We start from the raw sequence: 19806 nt of genomic DNA, 5'->3' as shown, positions 1-19806 counted from the left end.
CCAAATCAGCTAGTTAATGGGCGACCTTGAGCAGCGAGGCCATCTGGTGAGCGGACTGCAAACAAACACCATGTTCAACTGCCTCTGTTTAAACAAAATAGATAATAAGGTCGTGTGTACAGCATTTAGACAGAGAGTAGTGCTTTGTTCATGTTAAAATACTTTCCATTCATATATAAAATCATCGTGCCATCAATTTTCAGGAACTAAGGCTAATGGCATATACTTCTGCATTAATTTACTATACTTTGATTGTCAGTTCTGAAGGCTAGAGTATTAAGACCAGTTACTGTGCTTATGATTTTTACTTGAGGACTTATAATACATTGGCTTTGCTGTTTTGACTGGAAGATAAAGAAGAGTGCTGCTTTTCAAAAAAGTAGTTGATGCCGGGCTCTGTTAAAAAAGAAAGAGTATATATACTATTACTTTCATCTTATAGATTTGCTCAGTGAGTGAATATCTGAGTGGTAAATGCATTATTTTATTTTTTTTTAAACTTTGTGCCCAATGTAAAATAACTCAGATCCAAGTCAGTGGGCCATTTATTCGACTGAATTGTGGAGACTGCCTTTTCTTCTTTTTCTTTCTTTCTTTTTCTTTTTCTTTTTCCCTTTCTTCCTTCCTTTCCTCCCTTCCTTTTTCTTTTTCTTTTTCTTTTTCTTCCTTCCTTCCTTCCTTCCTTCCTTCCTTCCTTCCTTCCTTCCTTCCTTCCTTCCTTCCTTCCTTCCTTCCTTCCTTCCTTCCTTTCTTTCTTTCTTTCTTTCTTTCTTTCTTTCTTTCTTGTCTTTCTGTCTTTTTCTCTTTCTCTATTTTTCTCTTTCTTTCTAACTTCTGAGCACATAAAATCGCACAGATTATGCAAAGGTTCTGAAGTTGTGAGAAAGAAAGTTTTAGGAGCAAGCTCGAGGGGAGATGGATGTGGTTTCTTCTCGATCCAGTGGTGTCATCACCCCTGAATGAGAAGAAACTGCATTTTAAATTCTTTCTATCAATATGAACTCTCTTTTATGATCCTCATGGAGCAAAATTTTCATTCACACTATGGGTGTTTTCCTAGTGTTAGAACTGGGGGATGTGTCTTTCCATTAGGAAGACAGCAAATTATACTCTCTGGAAAAGGAAAAGAAAAGGAACAGTTCCATATTCTTACCATGCTAGGTGGATGTATGCACAGAAATAATAGGATTTGTAGTCATATCTTTAGGGTTTATGCAGGAAATTTGTGTGTGTGTAGAAAGAAATATACTTACTCTCTGTTTAATATGAATATGGGATTAAGAATCTCTTTCAGTCTTAAACCCAGATTAATCCTCATCTTCCTTTAGTTTCTTCAAATTTTTTGCATGTCTTCCAGCCTAATTATCAAGATTTTAAGAGTTCAGTCAAGGATGGAGGTGATAAATAAAATTCTAGTTGCTAGCTAAGTGCAGTAGATCTAAGTGGTTATATCAATTTCTTAAGTCACAAAGTAATTCTCAAGAAACAGTGTAGAGCTGAGGAGGTGACACTGGCTGGTTGATTAGTTATTTAGTTAGTTAGAGTTAGTTTCTGAATAATTCTAAGGAATGAGACCCTTTTCTATGTGGCCTTGAAGGCTACGTGTCTGAATTAAACTTTGTGACACTTTATGAAATCACAGCAGACTTCATGGATGTTGAGTTGCTGTGCAGCAGTTTTTATGTTTTTAAAGCACTTCTGAAAAGCTGTATATAGAAAAGTGTACAAATCATAAATGTGCAGCTTAATTTTCACAAAATAACAAACCTATGTAACCAGCATCCAGATGATGAAACAGAACACTATGTGTATACTTTTATTTTCTTTCTTGAAACAACTTTTTATTTTTCCTGGAGTATATAAATATATTGTTCTTTCATTTGCTTAGTTTCTGTTATATTCACTTAAAATAATTCCCAAACTTGCCGATGGTACATCTGGGTGAATATATTTGTGTGTGTGTGTATATATATATACATATATATACACACACACATAAATATATATATATATTAAGGTATCATTTATATACACTCTTATGAAGGTTTCACAAGAAAAACAATATGGTTGCTACATTCACCCATATTATCAAGTTCCCCCCATACCCCATTGCTGTCACTGTCCAGCAGTGTAGTAAGATGCCACAGAGTCACTACTTGTCTTCTCTGTGATACACTGTCTTCTCCATGACCCTAAATACACACCAGGTGTGCTAATCACAATACCCCTCAATCCCCTTCTCCCTCCCTTCCCACCCACCCTCCTCTACCCCTCCCCTTTGGTAACCGCTAGTCTCTTGGAGTCTGTGAGTCTGCTGCTGTTTTGTTCCTTCAGTTTTGCTTTGTTTTTATACTCCTCAAATGAGGGAAATCATTTGCTATTTGTCTTTATCTGCCTGACTTACTTCTCTGAGCATAATACCCTCTAGCTCCGTCCATGTTGTTGCAAATGACTACATGTATACTTTTAAAGTATGGGAATTTTCAGGTTTCAGCTATTTTTAGTTTAATAAGCAACACTGTGTAAAACCTAGTAACAGATACCATGTTACCTTTAAATTTGCTTGTATAATTAATAACATAATCTATATTCAACATCTGATTGTCCTGAGCAAGATCAACAGTAGTATGATTATTATCTAACCATTTCTATTTCTTTCTGGACATTTCAGTGTTTCTCATAGGATTTCAAAAAGTGACCACATCTTTTCCCTAAATATTGTATGTCTAAGTCTGTATAAAAGTCAGTTTACAGTTTTTGGAAAGGCAACTCAGAACTCTGTTAGTGAATAAATCAACTTGGGATCTAAACATTGCTCCCCTAAATCAGTACACCAATAGTAGAACACTGACCGCCTAAGAAAATATGAAATGTGGATTTTGTGAGTAAGGCAAAACAAAGCATCTGAAATTCATTTTTACTTCCCAATATCACTGAGTAGCTTCTCTTACCCATGGGACAGAGAACAGATTTAGAAGCCAGCTTCCAGAGTTCAGGTTCCTGCCTAGCTGCAGCACCCAATAATGATTCTTAAAGTTAGAGAGATCTCATTTTATTTTTCAAGTTATCTTCAACCGCATAATAAAACCTTTAGATAATATCATGTTTCATAAATTAAGAAAAGTCTCCTCCCAAACTTTGTAAAACAACCATTAAAAACCTTCTGGTTGGCAGTTAAGATATTTCCTAGAGAATGACAGAGATGTGGTCTTTTAAAGGCAAAAACAAGTAAACAAAATTACATCCAGCAGATGACTCCTTTAAAATGGGAATGACATGAAGAAAAGTTAAATACATGAGCAACTCTTTAAATGCCAAATTCAGTAAGTAGCTGAATAGTCGAGTGACATCAATGACATGAAGTTTATTGTGGGCCAAGCATACAGTATTGAGAGTGAAAGCAGGGACTCCAAGAAAACTCAAAGCTGTCATATTGGTTCTCACTAGGGATTTCCATACTGGAAACATGAACATCCAAACAGCTCTTTCCAAAGGTTTGTCCAGCCACACATTTCACTTCTCTCTCAAATATATGAGACTTGGCTCATTCATGATAAGGCAGAATATCATACTTATCTCTTTGGTATGAAATTCCCTCATCACCAAGGTTGATCAGAGTCTTTTTAATTAATCAGTGTAATGCACTTTAAGGACTTCGTTTATGGCCCACAGCCACAAGTTCTTTGGTGGGTAGTCATATTTTTAATTAAAATAACCAAAGAGTGATTCCACTGGGAAACTTTCTGGCAGGTACTCTGTCTACTTTACCAAGTAGCAACTGCCATCCAAATATCTTGAAAGCTCTTTTTTCTACTCTCTTAATGCATAATCTCTTTTATCACTTCATTTTTCTCTTTGCCAGACATTCACTCTCCTGCTTTTCAATTAACTAGGGTTCTTTCTCCTTCCTTGATGTTCAAACTTTTCTCTTTTAAATTTTACATTTCAAACTTACTTTTCTCCCCCTCTCTTGGGGAACGTCTGAGATTTATCCTGAAAATATTAGCTATTAAAAAATAGCCAAGAATTGTGCTTCCGTCTATAATCCTTCAGAACTATGTAAATACGTGGACATGGGCAGAGCAAATGTCTGCTCATCCAGCCATGAGCTGTGTGTGTAACCTTTGGCTGTGATAACAGAGGCTTCTCGTGTGTGGGGTTTTTGGACTCAGACAACGCTATAGCTGATAACTGTTGTGGAGCCGAAGTTTAGCTGAAGGTTTCCCAGAGACTTGTCTGCCCCCTGAATGCTGAAGCAGAATCAATCCTCTCTTCCAAAAGATGCCCAAACACCTTGCTCCTTACCTTATTTCCTGAGCCAAGAGGCTCAGTACATTTCTACCCGGTACATTTCTTTGATTTCAGTTTTAAGCTGAACATACACACGCGCACACACACACACACACACACACACACATACACACACACACACAGAGGATTTGTCTGCATATTTTTGTGAGCTTAAAACTTCCAAAATCCCTTTAGAACTTTTGTCTACCAGTGATACTGGGTTGGAAGTGAATGGTATGTAGCTTTCAGATCACTGATGGTTCTATAAAGATTTGGGGAGACCAGTATTTGAGTTGACCTCTGTCAGTACTAGTTCCGTAAGCATGGGCACTTGATGCTACTTAACCTCTACAAGATATTTATTCCTCATCTGTAAAGTGGAGACTTTGCTAAGATACCCTCTAAATCACCTGCATGCTGATAATCTACAATGTTACAAAGGGGAAAGTATATTAACAGATTATGTGTCATGATCTAGGGAAGGTAAAAAGTAACTGTAGGTACTGTAAATCCACATGGGCATGGCCTCTATTTGAGTTTTCTGTGGGATTTTTGCATAAGAGAAAGAATCAGTGTTTTCTTCTCTTCTCAGTGAAGCTCCTTGCTCCAGCAGGGCTCTCCTGCAAAGAACCGGCCCAGCACACAGACTGCGCACCAGGGGCGAGAATGCAAGGGGTTTATGGGAGCAGGAGGCAGAGGCTTCTTCGCCCGCCCCGCAAGGGCTTTGCTCCACCCCTGTCCTTTGTGTAGTTTGAGCACACAGTCAAGGGGCAGCCTGGCATCTGCAGAGGTGCGCAGAGGGGGCCCTTGGAAAGGCAAATGCTGAGAATAAATCACATTCTAGTTTCTGAGTCCTAGGACATTTCTGCCTTGGAAAGAAGAGAGAGTAAAAAGTGAATCTGCTTGATTAGTTAACTGTATTTCTGCCATGCTATGACTGTTGGTGGTTATATTTTGGGGGACAAATTCTGATATCTTGACATGTCAACAAGTGCACAAGCATGTTAACGGGCACTGCATCCCAGTGAGCTTTGAGGATGGCTTCACCTCGGGTTTGGTCCTCAGCGAGGAGCAGGTGACCTTTCCACACCTGGTACAAAGTGACCTGTAGCAGCGGCCTCCTTCTAAGGTGGGCGACCTCTCTGCTGCGGGCTGCTCCTTTCTCTACAGCAGGCTTTCCTGATGTGCCCAGGGCTGCATTATCCAGGAGCCCCTCCCCCGACACCACCTCCAAAGGTCCGCAGCATAGAGTCAAGGTACACTTGCGTAGACCCTGATCCAGAGGCGACGATCTGTCCTCTTCCTACTTCTCACTCAGCTCCTAGGGACGCCAGCTGAGGTATCCGATTGCCACCTACCTACGTGCGTTCTCATTGAGGAGAGGGGAGGGGTAGGCACAGCTCCATTCAGGCAGTTGGCTGAATTCCACAACCTGGCGGTCTCCGAGCTCCATTTACCGTTTAATGATTGTGATTCTAGGAGACGCAGGCGGAGCTGACTGGAGGCAGAGGATGACTCATTCATGTAATGAACGGGCAGAATAGAGTCTCCAGATGCTGCTAGGAATTTGGAAGGAAGAAAAAAATCAACAAGCAACTGCATTTCCATATCAGAGATGTGACATATTATAGATGAATTGGGGGTCTTCTTTCCTTCCTCATGATTTGTGAAACAGGCCTGGTGCTAAACCTTCTCTGCTTCCACAAAGCCAAAGACAGAAGGAAACCCCGCACTGCAGATATCCTGAGTTCGTTAGCCTGGGACTGAGGCAGGCGACTTAGTGCTCTTGCAGACTAAGAAAGTGGGAGTTTTCTCATCTGGAAAATGGAAGGCTTGGACTGGATAATCTTCCCTACAGCGCTAGCATTCTGTGTTTCTTTGATTTTACATCAAGATGGTGTTTTCTTAATCAGCTCTCTACCGCTTCCTTTCCAAGATCATTTTTCTTGCCATTGCAGAGGCAGACATGAGTTTCCAATCAGTTGCTGCACAGAGCTGCCAAATCTTTGCTGCTAATCGTCAGGCAGAACACACAGATCTGGAAGCAACTTCTTTCCAAGACAGAAGAGATTGTCTTTGCAAATGACTCGTTGAAGAAATTTGAGTACTTAAATGACTGATTAATTATTGGTGTTAATGTGATGCATTCATTTTCAAAAGCAGGTTGCAAATAATATAGCTTAAAAGCTCTTCTTGGAAGACAGATTCAATGTACATAGCTAAATATAGACTCATTCATTCCCTCCAGATTAATCAGCACTGTGTGTGACACTATAAAAGACCTCTTCATTTTTTCCCCCATGGTCAGGGACAAGAGTTTATTTTAATTTTACTTATTTTTATAAATAGTAATACTTGGACAAAGTACTAAATTTAAAACCTCAAAGGGAGCATTCAAGGATATATCTATGTCCCTGTCCCCAGTTTTCAGTTCTTGAAGCCAACCATTGCAATCAGTTTCTTATTTTAAACTGTATATAAATATATTTGCATATTATGATAACATTTTATGCACACTGTTCAGCTCCCTGCTTCTCTTGCTCACTAATACATCTTGAGACTTTTCCATATCAGTATACATAGAATTACCTCTTTCTTTATAATGGCTGCCTGGTATTCAATTATATGGATGTACCATTATTTATTTAAACAGCCTATTGATGAAGACTATGGTTGTTCCAATCATTAACCATTAGAACAAAGCTGTAGTGTAGTACATGTTTTTGTCCATAGGCAGGTTGACAGGATTCCTAACTCCCAGGAACTTCTTACTCTTCACAAAGGGTTCAGTGCAAATGGTGTTCCTGGGAATTGTGCAATACAGGGACCAATATAGGGCATTTCACGTGAGTGATTACTCTTATATCTAAGAGTGGCGCATATGGAGTGTTTTCCACTAAAATGAGAAACTTTGAATACCTGATCACCAGGCCCATGTGGTTATCATCCTCTGAGTGTCCTCCAGCTGCTCATCATCTGTGCCCAGAAGTATTTACAATATCCTAGATTTATTCTGACCTCATCTGATCAGTGAAGAATGTAACTTTGACATCTCTTGTTCTGGGCACCGCACTTGTATTAATGCAGCTTAAGATTGTATTAGTTTTTTGGCAGCTCCATCCCACTGTTGGCTCTTTTTGAGATTAATGCTAATTCAAATACCTAGGTCTTTTCTCAAATAAATTACTATTAAACCGTATTCTGCTTACCTTGTACTTGTATAGTGGAATTTTTATAACCTAAAAGCAAACTTCTGATCTATTCATGTTAAAATTTGCTTTGTTGTTTCAGCCCTGGAGTTTCTTCTAAGCTGTTGAGCTATCACTACATCTTTATCTTGCCACAAATATTTCATATTTCTGTTCCTCTAGTCCATTACCCACTCATAGTGAACTTAATGCCATGGTTGTACGTACTCACATTGAAAGAAGATTTATAAAGTTATCTTTGTTATAGCTTATCAAATACGGCAATCGTTGGAGACTTGGATAAAGAGGACTAGCTCAGTATTTAGAGTCCGAGGTCAGACGGAAAAAGGAGAGGAGAGAGAGAGAGTGTGCATTTCCAATAACTAATGGGATAATTTTATCTAGGATCTCAGTTCTAGGAACAATTATACTCCTGACTAATTAATGTGTGTATAGTTTGTGGACATAATTGATTGTGCGGCACAAAATATTTTCCTATTTATTTTGGCTGTTAGGAAGTTCAAAGGCAAATTTGTAATGTGGTTCTAGTGTACAGGACACAGTTTATACTTTATGGTACCTATCTTACCCTTGACCTCTTTTTATTTTCCTATTTTATTTTTTTCTTTGACCATATTTTCTAGATCATTAAAAAATCCTGTATTGTGTAAAATTTATGAGTTGCCTTTAATCTTCTTTGGAAAGAGTTATTATTTAGACCATCAGGCAAGCAAATGACAAATTTTTAAGGACATCAAATATATTCATACTTTGACAGAGTAACAACTATAGGGGAAAAGAACTGTGATGGAATAAAAAGATAAGCTTGTAACCAACGGCTTTGGAATCATTCAAGACAGTATTGGAAGTTAAAAAATTGTTTAATAAGAGTCTCATGGAAATCACTATGTAAGATAAAATGCAATCACAAAATGCAGGTCTCAAACTCAAATGCCTTGGAGAACCAGGGACGTAAAGAAAATAAAGGAATAAGCCAACAGAGAACAGTGGGTACAGTGAGAACTTGAGACTGCCTGTCTTGCTTAACTATGTCCAAATATGCTACTAAACTAAACATTTGCAGATCCATCAGCTACTAGTTTACAGCTTTTGAATCATCTCCTTTTCAATTTTATAAATGCCACCAAAGTAAAATACTTTGTAAAACAGGGAGAAATCCTTGGCTAAGAAGTTGAACTATTTTCCTTTTTTTTTTAAGGTTATTGGTTGCCTAGTTACAAATTGAAGTCTTCCTGGGCAACGGGTCTGCATCTCTCTGTCTTGTTCAATCACGTGGAATGTCTTCTGGTGCTACTGGACCACAATGCTACAATCAACTGTAGACCCAACGGGAAAACTCCTCTGCATGTAGCTTGTGAAATGGCCAACTTGGACTGTGTTAAGATCCTCTGTGACCATGGAGCCAAGCTCAACTGCTTCTCCTTAAGTGGACACACAGCTTTACACTTCTGTACAACTCCAAGCTCCATTCTCTGTGCCAAGCAATTGGTTTGGAGAGGTAAGACTTTCTGGTGGCAGACATCGGCATCTACCTGTACACTCATGGTTTTGAAACTTGATGATTTTTACCTAGTACAGACAGTGTAAGCCCTGTTCAGGGGCCCTAAAAAATACACGTATATATACATTTATGTATATATAAAGAGTTATATAACTCTATAACTATGTCACTGTATATATAGATGTTTTCCCAGGTCATTCAGTGGTGATCACATTGAAATTTTATAATTTTATAATCATAAGAGGCTCATTAATTTGAACACTTAATTAAACAAATATTTATTTGGCTCCTATATCATGTCAGGTAATGTGCTAAGTGAAAAGAGAAAATAGTTTTCACCCTAAAGGAGCTTATATTCTAATAGAGGAGACAATTATTAGAAAAATAAGTTCATAAATGTATCATTGTAAATTGGGAAAAGAGCAAAACAAGGTGTTATGAAAGAGCATGTCAGGAGTGAACTGTTATAAAATATATAGCGATTTCTCTAGATATGATATGGTAAGCTGAAATTATAAGAATGAGAGAGAACCGGCCATTACAAAAAGGAGCTAAGAAGAAGAAAATTCTAGGTATAGGAACTATCATGTGCAAAGTTGCTAATGGACCAAAAAGCTCAGACTCTTCAACAAATGGAAGGTCGGTGTGGCCAGAGTATCATGGGTGTGGGGTGTGCTGGGAGAGATAAGAGGGTAGATGGGTGTGCCACAGGACTATATAGCTCACTGGGGTCCAAGGCATGGGGTTTAGAAATGGAGTATTCTAAACTGAAGTTTTAAGCAAGGCAATGAATGACATGGTTTAGCTTTCGCTTAAAATCATGGTTCTGGAGTTACGCCGAAGTTGGTTTGGAGTAGTCCAAGAATGGAAACAGGAAGAACAACAGGGAAGCTGTTGCAAAAGTAGAGGTGAGAAGGGATGGTGAATTGCCTAAGGGACACACTGGACAGTAAGATTAGAGAATGGGTTTGCAGTATATTTTAGATATTTTGGAGATAGTTTGGGTATGGGTGGGGGGTATGAAGAGAGAAAGGGAGTTCCAAGTAACACTACAAAGCTTCTGGCTTTAGAAAATGGGTGAATAGGGATGCCATGTTTAAGATGAGAAGAGTTGAGGAAGAAGCATATATGTGGGAAAGACTGTTAATTCAAAAGTAAGATTTATAGAGGCATAATGTATACATCATAAAATTCACTATTTTAAAAAAACATATACAATCATCCCCAAAAGTGGCTGATGCCCTTTGTAGTTAATCCCCTTACTCTACTCTCATGTCCAGGAACCACTGATCTGGTTTCTTCCCCTATAATTTTGTCTTTTTCAGAATGTCATATAAATTAAGTTTTACAATAGGTAGATTTTAAGTTTGGATTCTTCCACTTAGGATAATGCATTTGAGATTTTCCCAAGTGGTTACACTCACTTAGGTCTAAATTAGACCTTTTTATTGCTGTGTACTATTCCTTACATAAATGTAACACAATTTATCCACTCCCCAGTAGAGGGGTATTTGGATTGTTTCTAGTCTTTGGCAATTATTGAAAAAAGCTGACATAAACATTTACATATAGGTTTTGGGTGGATATGTTTTCATTTCTCTTGGATAAATATCCACAAGTGGGAATGGGTTACATGGTGAATTTACAGAAACTGTCAAACTGTTTTTCAAAGTGGTTGTACCATTTTCCATTCCCACCAGCAATGAATGAGTTCAGTTGTTCTCCATGCTTTCCAGAACTTGATAATATCAGATTTAAAAAAATCTATTTTAGGTATTGGAATAAATATATATAGTATCTTATGATTTTAATTTGAATTCCCCTAATAACTAAGGATATTGAATATGTTTTCCTATATTTATTTGCTAGCTATATAATCACTTTGGCAAAATATCTGTTTTTATCTTTTGCTCCTTTTTTTAATAAATAGGTCATTTTCTTACTATTGATTTGTAAGAATTCTTTATATATTCTGGATACTAGTCCTTTATCAGATACATGGTTTTAAATATTTTTATTCATTCTTTGACTTTTCATTTTCCTAACAGTGTCTTTAGAAGAGCAGAAGTACTTAATTTTGATAAATTCAGTTTATTAATTTTTATCTCATATGGTTTATGCTTTTTGTGTTCTAAGAAATCTCTGACTAACTCAAGTAACAAAGATTTTCTGCTATGATTTCTTCTAGAAGTTTTATAATTTCAGGTTCAACATTAAAGTCTTTGATTAATTTTGAATTAGTTTTTGTAGATGGTATAAGGTACAGGTTGAGTTTCATCTTTTTCATATAAAGATGCCCCTTTGTTCCAACATCATTATTGAAAAGGCTATTCTTTCACCATTGAATTGCCTTAATATCTTTGTCAAAAATCAATTGGCCAAATAGGGTGGGTCCATTGAGTTATATATTTATAGTTTGCTGATGCCCCTCTTACTTGATTGCTGTAGTTTTATATTAAGTCTCAAAATCAGTGAGTCCTACATCTGTTTTAAAGATGGGAAATTTCAGATCTCTTTGAGACATCAAAGGCAGTAATCAAGATTTCAGAAGAGAGCTCCATACTAAAGCTGTAAGTGTAGGAATCATTGGCCTATATAAACTGTATTTGAAGCCAAGGAAATCAATGAATTACATGGATAAAGGGTGTAGAGAGAGAAAAGGGAAATTAGGACCAAGCCCCGATAAACTGTTCTAGTTTGAAGTTAGGAGGATGGAGAGGAGACAATAAAGGAGAGTGAAATGGATTGATCAGTGAGACTGGAGATAATCCAAGAGCATTTTTGCTATCACAGGAACTAAGAAAGAAGTAGGTTCAGGGAGGGAGTGGTCAGCTGTATTGATAACTATGGAGAAGTTTAATTAGATGTTCAGTGTTTAAGTGACAGAGTTAATAGAAAAACTAGAAGCCAGATTAGAACAGTATAAGGTGTGAATGGGAGGTTAGAAACTAGAGATGGCACATGTAGACAATTTTAACAGAAGTTGGTCTGCAAATGTGAGCATAAGAATAGTATGACTGCTAAAGAGGGTCAGGGGTAGGGTGTCACAGGAGAGTATTATCTGCAGTTGGAGGTAAGGAAAATTGTGTGCTGAAGGAAATTACTTATAGAAAAAGAAACAGTTGGAGATGCATGAGATAGGAAAACTGAGTGGTCTAAATCTTAGAGAACTTGAAATGAGATGAAATCCTCATTTTTAACTGATGGGCCAAAGTAAAAGATGGCTTTAAATGCCAGAGCATTTAGAGATTAGATGGTGGTAAGACAAGGGAGTTCATATCAAACAGATTTTCCCCTTCAGGAGTGTATGAGGCAGTCATCTGTCAATAAACGAGAGCAGAAAGGGTGAAAATTTTGATGAAACAGGGGAAGGTACGGAAAGGTCACAGCGGAAGAATAGAAGAACAAGCTGAAAGCTGCCATGGTCTTCTCAAACTGTGAGAATTCAGGGGAAAAAATCAGCCTGGCTTATTCTCCTTCTGGACTGCCCTGGGAGGAAGGACGGAATGCAGAGGTGTGTGGAGGGGAGCAGGCATCAGCTAGAGCTTTTCTACTCACCTGACCTCATGCAGCCATGACCACCTTTCACATTCACTTATATATTTGTTTTTTTAGTTCTTATTTTTATTTTAATTAACTTAAACTTTAGACTTTTTATTTTTTTAATTTCTATAAATTTAAGATGTCATATATTTAATTGTTGACTTTTATCTCATTGCCTTTTCACGTGGCTTCATCAGCCACAGACCAACAGAGGGCTGCCAACCCTGTGACTCCTCAGATGCCGTACCACACGCCTTTCCCAGAGGATGTGGTTATTGTCCATCTTCTTTATTCCTCTGCATAGAGGGACACTACTTGGATATTGGAAGAAGAAAAGGGCTAGAGGGAGGCCTGTAAACTGACACGAATGAATGAGGCTGATAACAGTCAAAGAAGGGTAGATTAAAGGTACACATAACATATTCTTTAGGGCTATGGCATCAAAGGCTGAAGCCATAAAGAAAGAAAGATGATTTAGAGAAAGCAAGTGTTCAACGTCTGTGTGACAAACAGATCATACAATTAAAAGGTAGTCATAAACCTTCTCGAGAAATATTGAGAAGAAGGTAAGTGCTTGGAAGTCTCTTAGTCTGGAAACTCTATGAGACTGTGAGCATCTTGCATCCTTCCTTTTGCATTTTTATGTCTTCAGCCTCATGGACAGTGCTTGGCACAGAGGAAGTACTCAGTACAATAGGAAGTAAGTCAGTAAGACCAATAAATGGTCTCTGACTGATCTGGGAATGACTCCAGGAGCCTGGATTGCATGGAACTGCTGCCATCTAATAAATGGAAACTGTTATGCTCATAGTTAAAGAAATGCTGCCGTTGGTCAGTTTTACCCTCTTGGTCTCTGGAGAGATCACTGAGGGATGAATTTTTCTCTCTTGGATTATGTTGCAGGCATTTTGAGGAGAAGTCACATACATCACTTTGTGGCTGGACAGAAGGAGGTGAGAAAGCACAAAGACAAGAAAAATAAGTCAGACTAACAAACTCAGGACCAGAGAAGTCCATTAAAGGAAAAACCAATGCCATGGCAACTGAAAACCGATGTAATTTCATTTGCTATTTAATGGGCTATTTGTGGAAAAGTGCTCTTTGTGGAAAAGGCTAATTGAGGCCAAAAAAATTGCATGCAATTTTCTCTTAAAGGATTTTCCCTTATTTTTTCAGTGTTGCAAAGCCTGCTTTGTCCCCATGCTGGATTTTTTTTTTCTCTGCTATTTTTCTGTTTGCCTCTCTACTTAATGCCCCCCATCTTCTGGCCTTTGTTTCCTTTGGTATTAGTATAATAGTGCTCATCAGTTGAGAGGGCTTATTTACCTCAGTAAAAATGTCCACTCTGTGAATCCTGCATTTCCCTACGAATAAAGAGAGTCAGATCAGTTTTAGCTGGCTGAAAGGCAGCATATTATTTCGACCAATTCCCTTTCATAAGAGGAAAATGAAAGTGGCTTGCTTTACTCGGCATGAAGCAAATCCTGACAGTTGGAGGAAAATTTGTTACTGTAGGAAAGCCATAAAAATTCAAATGTTTCCTACCAAAATGTAGCATGAGGGCAATGTAAAGGAGACTGTGCTTTTTTAAAGACTGTCCCCTGCTACTTGGTGTGACAGTGACACAAGTTACTTGCACGTTTGAAAAGTCTCTATTCAATGATGCAAACAGAGTAAGCGAGGGAAGATGTCATTGGATTTCACTTTAGTCAGGAAAGAGATATGCCTGCTTGACAGACACCTCTCTACCAAGCCCATCACCTTCCATCTTCCCAGTTCTTATATTATACATTGTAATAGTGCAGATCTGACCATTCTAGTTATTTGCAAGCAAAGTTGGGGATTTTTACCCCATCTACTTTACTTAGTACCACCTGTACAATATGAATTTAATATGTTCTTCAAATTGACATTACTTATTAAGTTTAATTTTAAAGGAAACAATATCACTGTAAAAATTGATGCATTGCTATAAAAAAATAGCAAAATCCCTTGCCATACATAGAAGGTAATAGTAACAGTAAATAATGGGTGGTGAAATTCTTGACCTCCATCTGCCCAGAGACCCTCTTTTCTCAGATGGCAGAGGATGACTCACAAGCTTTGTCTTTTGGTTGTTGTTTTTTCTAGAAGTGTTGTTTCCAATTATTCTGCTCTGAGTGAGTGAACTTAAAATGTGTTTGCAGGCAAACACCCAGTCAGGTAGTAGATTCTCCAGCTCAGTAAATCATGTCCCATTTAAAATCACAGCACACTCTGGATGATCGGCCTTAAGCAGGGCCTTAGAAAGTTGATGGGCTATTCAGTGGTGGGTTTTAGAAGCATTCCCTTTGAAATCAGGAATAAAACAGGTTCGCTGCATGCACATCTCTTCAGCTCTGTCCTGGAGGCCCTTGGCAGCACAAAGAGAAAGAAAGATGCAAAAGCAAGAGGAGAAACTTCCATTCTTTTACACAACATGTTTATCTGCATGAAAGACAATAAAAAATGAAGGGCAAATGGTTAGAATGTGTAACTGAGTTCAGCCACCAACTGTATTTGAGATCAATATACCAAAATCAATTGCATTTCTATATATCAGAAAAAATCAGTGAGAAATTACTATGTGAGAAAAGATACATGTATAATGTCACAAGAAATTTAAGGCACCTAGAGAATATATTCAACAAAAGGGTGGAAGAAAGGTAAAAGTTGATTAAAGTAAGAAGAGTTCACATTCAAGGTTTATTATGAAAAATGTTCTTGATCGCTCCCTCCTCAGAGGCAACTGCTTTCACTTCTTTTAGGTGATTAGTTGATATTTATCTCCATATTGATAGATAAATACCACTTATTTAGGCATAAAAATGAAAAGATTAAGTAGCAACATAAGCAGTTTTCCGATAAGCTATTAATTTATCATAATGGAAGGACTCCTCTACCCCAACCCGTACTTTACAAGTATCTTTTCTATGCTCCATCCTCACAATATATTTACATTATGACTAAAAGGCTTGTAGTAAACTCGGATAATTTTTCCCTCTCTGTACATTTTGTTTTCCCTGGAGTTAATTGTCTTGTTTTATTCTTTTGCTTACTTCTTTATGTAGCATCACTATTTTAACCCCAAACCTTTTGTCAATAATTTTAATCTTTTCTGAAAATATTCCAACTCAACAGGAGTATTAACAATTTCATTTCCTTGAAGGAATCCCTTCTGAAGACTTCAGATCTGCTCCAACCACTGTTTTCCCGAGATACCCATTCCCCATCATCCTTGGAGATGGCCTTTGCCTTTCTCCTATGTTGGATTTTCTGTTTCCTAGAATTCCTAGGTTCTACCGTTGGAGAACAGAATGTGGATTCGTGACTTCTGGAGGCTGTTTTATTGCCTGTTTAGGTTGAGTACCTCCTCTAGTAGATTTCTGAGAAAGGGTCCAAGAGACTATACATGCCCCAGAATGTGTTCTACCTTGACTTACCATAGAATTATGGAGTGATAATCATTTTCCTTTAGAATGATGAAGGCATGTCTCCACTGCCTTCTAGTTTCCAGTACTGCTACTGAAAAACCATTTTATTTCCTCATTGTTTATATATGACCTGTCATCATCCTCTCTGAGACATTTAGAATTTTTCTTTTTATCTTTGGTGTTCTGAAATTCCATGATGATCTGCCTCAGTGGGTTTATTTTGATCCATCATACTGGATCCTTTCAACTCCAAAATGTGCATATCTATCAGTTTTGAGAAATGTTCTTGAATTATTTCCTCCATGAATTATTTTTTTCTGTTTTCTCTGTACTCTCTTGCATTGCTATTTTTTTTTAGATGTTGTACCTCCTGGACTATTCTTCTAATTGTCTTATATTGTGTCTCCCATTTTATAGTTCTTTATCCTTATGCTTCACTTCCAGGAGATTTACTCCAGATTGTTTTCTATGTATTTTTAATGTATCAATCTACCATACTCTAGGCTTTCCTTAAATGTTTTATAATCTTTGCTTGTCTGCTGGTATTTAAGACTGAGTGACTAAAAGCTGATTTGGAATCTAAGTGTATGGGTGAGGTTAGTGACTGTTAGCTTCACCATTGGAATATCTGGCTGGACCTTTTATTTGAGGAATCTCTGCCATAGTATCTTTAGGTCTTATTTCTTAAGCTGATAAGATTGTCCTGGTTTCTTCCTGGAGGGTCAAGGCCTAGTTGCCAGCTTTCTAGGTACTGAGTTGGGGAAAAGGGCTGGGAATGCAATTGTAGTATTCATGCTGTCTAGAATTCTCTGCTCTCTCCCCTTGGCTAACTGTTACTACTTAGGGCCTTTCTTGAGACATTAGTTCTGAAGATCATTCTTCCTGAATTCCTTTAAATGAGGTTAGATCCCTATGTTATTCTGTAATCTCATTCCACATTATAGTTTTCCTTTGTGGCACTTATATTTTATTTGTTAAATTCCTTGGTTAGTGTGCATTTCCCTTACTAACCTGTAAGTTTTATGAGAGTGGAGTTTTGCTCTGCATGGCCCAGTGTGTAGTATTGGTTGTTGATTGTTGAATATTTATTGATTGTTTCATTAAGAACAACTACAGGAACTAGGGAAGAGAGTGTGGCTGGACCAGAGCAATTCCATCACCATTCCTGACAAAACGATTCCTGGTTTTGCACTCAGTACTTCTTTTCCTACAGGAAGAGAGCATATCAGGAAGGAGAGTGAAGTCAAAGGTGTCAAACACTATTGCGAAGCCCTTCTAAACGTCTTTGGGAAGAGGAGCAAGAGCGCAGATGAAGGGGGAGAGAGGGTCGAGAATTATTTCTTTCAGATGACAGAAACTGAGTATTTAAAAAATGATGGCAAAATCCATCATTGGGGCAGACGCTGAAGGCAGGGGAGAGGAGGGATGAGTTATGGTGTGGGGATTCTGAGAAGTTGGGGAAATGAGATCTAGAATCGAGCAGAGGGGTTGACTCTAGAGAGAAGAGCACCTGCTCAGGTGTAGCTGGAGGTGAAAAAAGGAGAGGATGGGAGTTGTTATGAACAGTAATAAGGTTTTAAGGAAGTTTCCATCTGAGACATATTTTCTGTGAATAATAAGAGGTGAGGTGATCTGAGAGTGAAGAGAGAGGAAAAGGGGTTAAATGATTGAGGAGGTGAAAAAGGTATGAAATAATTGTCATGGAGAGTGGGGTAATAGGTTATAAACAGAGAAACATTAGATTACTGAGCAGTCGTGAGGACCCAGCTGAATTTGTATGTCTGACTTCATGGCAGTACCAGTCTTGTACAGATGGCACCTCACCTGTAGTGTGAATGTGGCCGTCAAGTTCTCAGCTGCTTGGGCGCAGGCCTGGAGATCCTAGATAACTGGCTGCGTTCATAGCACCTCCCTGGACTGGTAGGTTGTTTAAGGCTTTGGCAAGAGTTGGAGGTAGTTTAAGCCTTTGGCCAAACGCAGTTTGAACTGATGGAATATGGAACTAAGCTAGAGAGGAGGGAAAGAATGTAAGGAACATTTAACCGACAAAGAGAGCACGGAGAGGTGTTCTAAGATACAAAGGCACTTACCGTTGAGAACAGAATGTGGATTCGTGACTTCTGGAGACTGAGCAATTGAAGGCAATGACTCAGTCCAGGTATGACCGTGGGTGGCAATCACCGGGTCAGCGAGAAGGAGAAAGTCACTGCAAAGAACCTGATTCAGATAATGAGAGACCGAGGCACTGAAGCGTCGTCCGTGTGATTGTTAAAGTCACCGGGAATTTGTGCGGAGAGGGAAAATGTGAGCCAGGTGACAAAATCTTCAGCAACTGCTGGGGCTATAAATGTATTCATTCAGGAAGGAGAATGGGTGGCATAGATGAAAAAGCAGAGACCGGACGAAGCACGGATGTTCTTTTTCTTTTTCTTTTTTTTAGGAGATTTAGGGAGTAATTGGAGTCAGCAATGGGGAGTCAGACGTATGAAAAAGAGCACCCAGCAACATACAGCAAGCGGGAGGGAGTTAAGCGCCCCGCATCCTTTCTTTGAGCTCAGAACAGGGCAAAGCTGGTTTGGTTGCCATGGTGACCAGCCCGCGGCTCCGGACTCATTAATCCTGTGTTCCAAACTAAGCACTTAGCGATAGCTTCTGAATAAATGCAACAAAGCGCTGCATACTGAAAAGGGCACATTCATGTTAAGAGGAGAAAAAGGTTTTCAATTTCATTCATTAAACTTGAGTAAATAATTTAATATCTTCTTGCGTCAGTCCTTCTAGTTAATGAATAAGGATAAATGCTTAATGGAAAATCTAGCCTAATAAAGTTCACAGCATTAGGCTTTACATATAAAGGAAATTGATGTTCCCGGTACATGAAGGGGAAAATGGAAAAGAAAATAACATATAATAATTGTCTGCGATGTGGAATGTCAGGTACTTTAAAATAAAATGTCTCATTTGATCCTTGCAACAACCACATGAGGTGCCTATTAGTCTCTTCATTTTATACATGAGGAATCAGAACCCCAGAGAAGTTAGGTAAGACCCCAGTCCACACAAATGACAGGTTTAAGCAGACCAAATTCTACCTGGTTTGGGTCCATAATGGTCCTACTGTGCCTTGTGGGAAATGGTATATTGTTTATCTGGGACATTGGGTTAATGAAAAAAGAAGGAGAAAAGTTTGTGTTACGTGACACTGCTTATATTTTAAGTGCTGTATTAGGATTCCATTAACTTAAAAAAACTCACTACTATAAGATGTTCTCTAAAGCTTTTCTTGAAAAAGATATGAGAAGATGGCCGAATATATTACGTGTGTTTTATTAGAACATATAAAGGACTGTCAATACTTTTCTTCAAAATGAGCCCCCCTCCAAAATGATTGCTTATCCCAACTTTGCCATTTCCTAGTACACAGAAGGTTAGGAGTTGCAAAGCAGACCCTCAGCACAGAAGCTTATTTCTTTCTTCTAGGTATAATGTTTTTATTTGGGTTTCCTGGATTTGCTCAAACAAAGGTGTAGATAAGTGATTGTAAGAGATACATTGAAAATCTATTAATTCATTTTCCTTAAAATTAAAACTCCTTAATTAAAGGCAACACTTTGATCAATTTCTAATTTCTGCCTCTAAGGATGTGATATAGCAAGGTTTAAAATAAATCGAAACTAGGTATGAGTTAAATATCCCTGTCCCTAAGCTTAGTTGTTAGCAATATTCTTTCTCCAAATATTGTTTTGGTCTCTGCTGTATGACCACCCTTGGTTTATTTTCTTAAAATTTGAGTTGGTTACCCAAATCCCCC

At 38.2% G+C, this 19806-nt stretch overlaps 1 protein-coding gene across 3 annotated transcripts in view; it reads left to right on the top strand.

The window, feature by feature from the left end:
- ASB4 (ankyrin repeat and SOCS box containing 4) overlaps positions 1–19806 on the top strand; it is a 65364-nt gene that overhangs the window by 1210 nt on the left and 44348 nt on the right. For all 3 annotated transcript variants that reach the window (XR_012132292.1, XM_073238806.1, XM_073238807.1), the window contains exon 2: positions 8698–8997. Coding sequence is in view for 2 of the 3 variants with exons in the window: in XM_073238806.1 (XP_073094907.1) it covers positions 8698–8997 (300 nt within the window). In the remaining variant the exon portion in view is untranslated. The remainder of the gene's footprint in view (positions 1–8697; positions 8998–19806) is intronic.

This window comes from Manis javanica, chromosome 6, assembly GCF_040802235.1.
Source record: "Manis javanica isolate MJ-LG chromosome 6, MJ_LKY, whole genome shotgun sequence".
Lineage (NCBI taxonomy): Eukaryota > Metazoa > Chordata > Mammalia > Pholidota > Manidae > Manis > Manis javanica.
The sequence above is the reverse complement of the archived record's forward strand: the minus strand, read 5'-3'. Positions and strand labels throughout refer to the sequence as shown.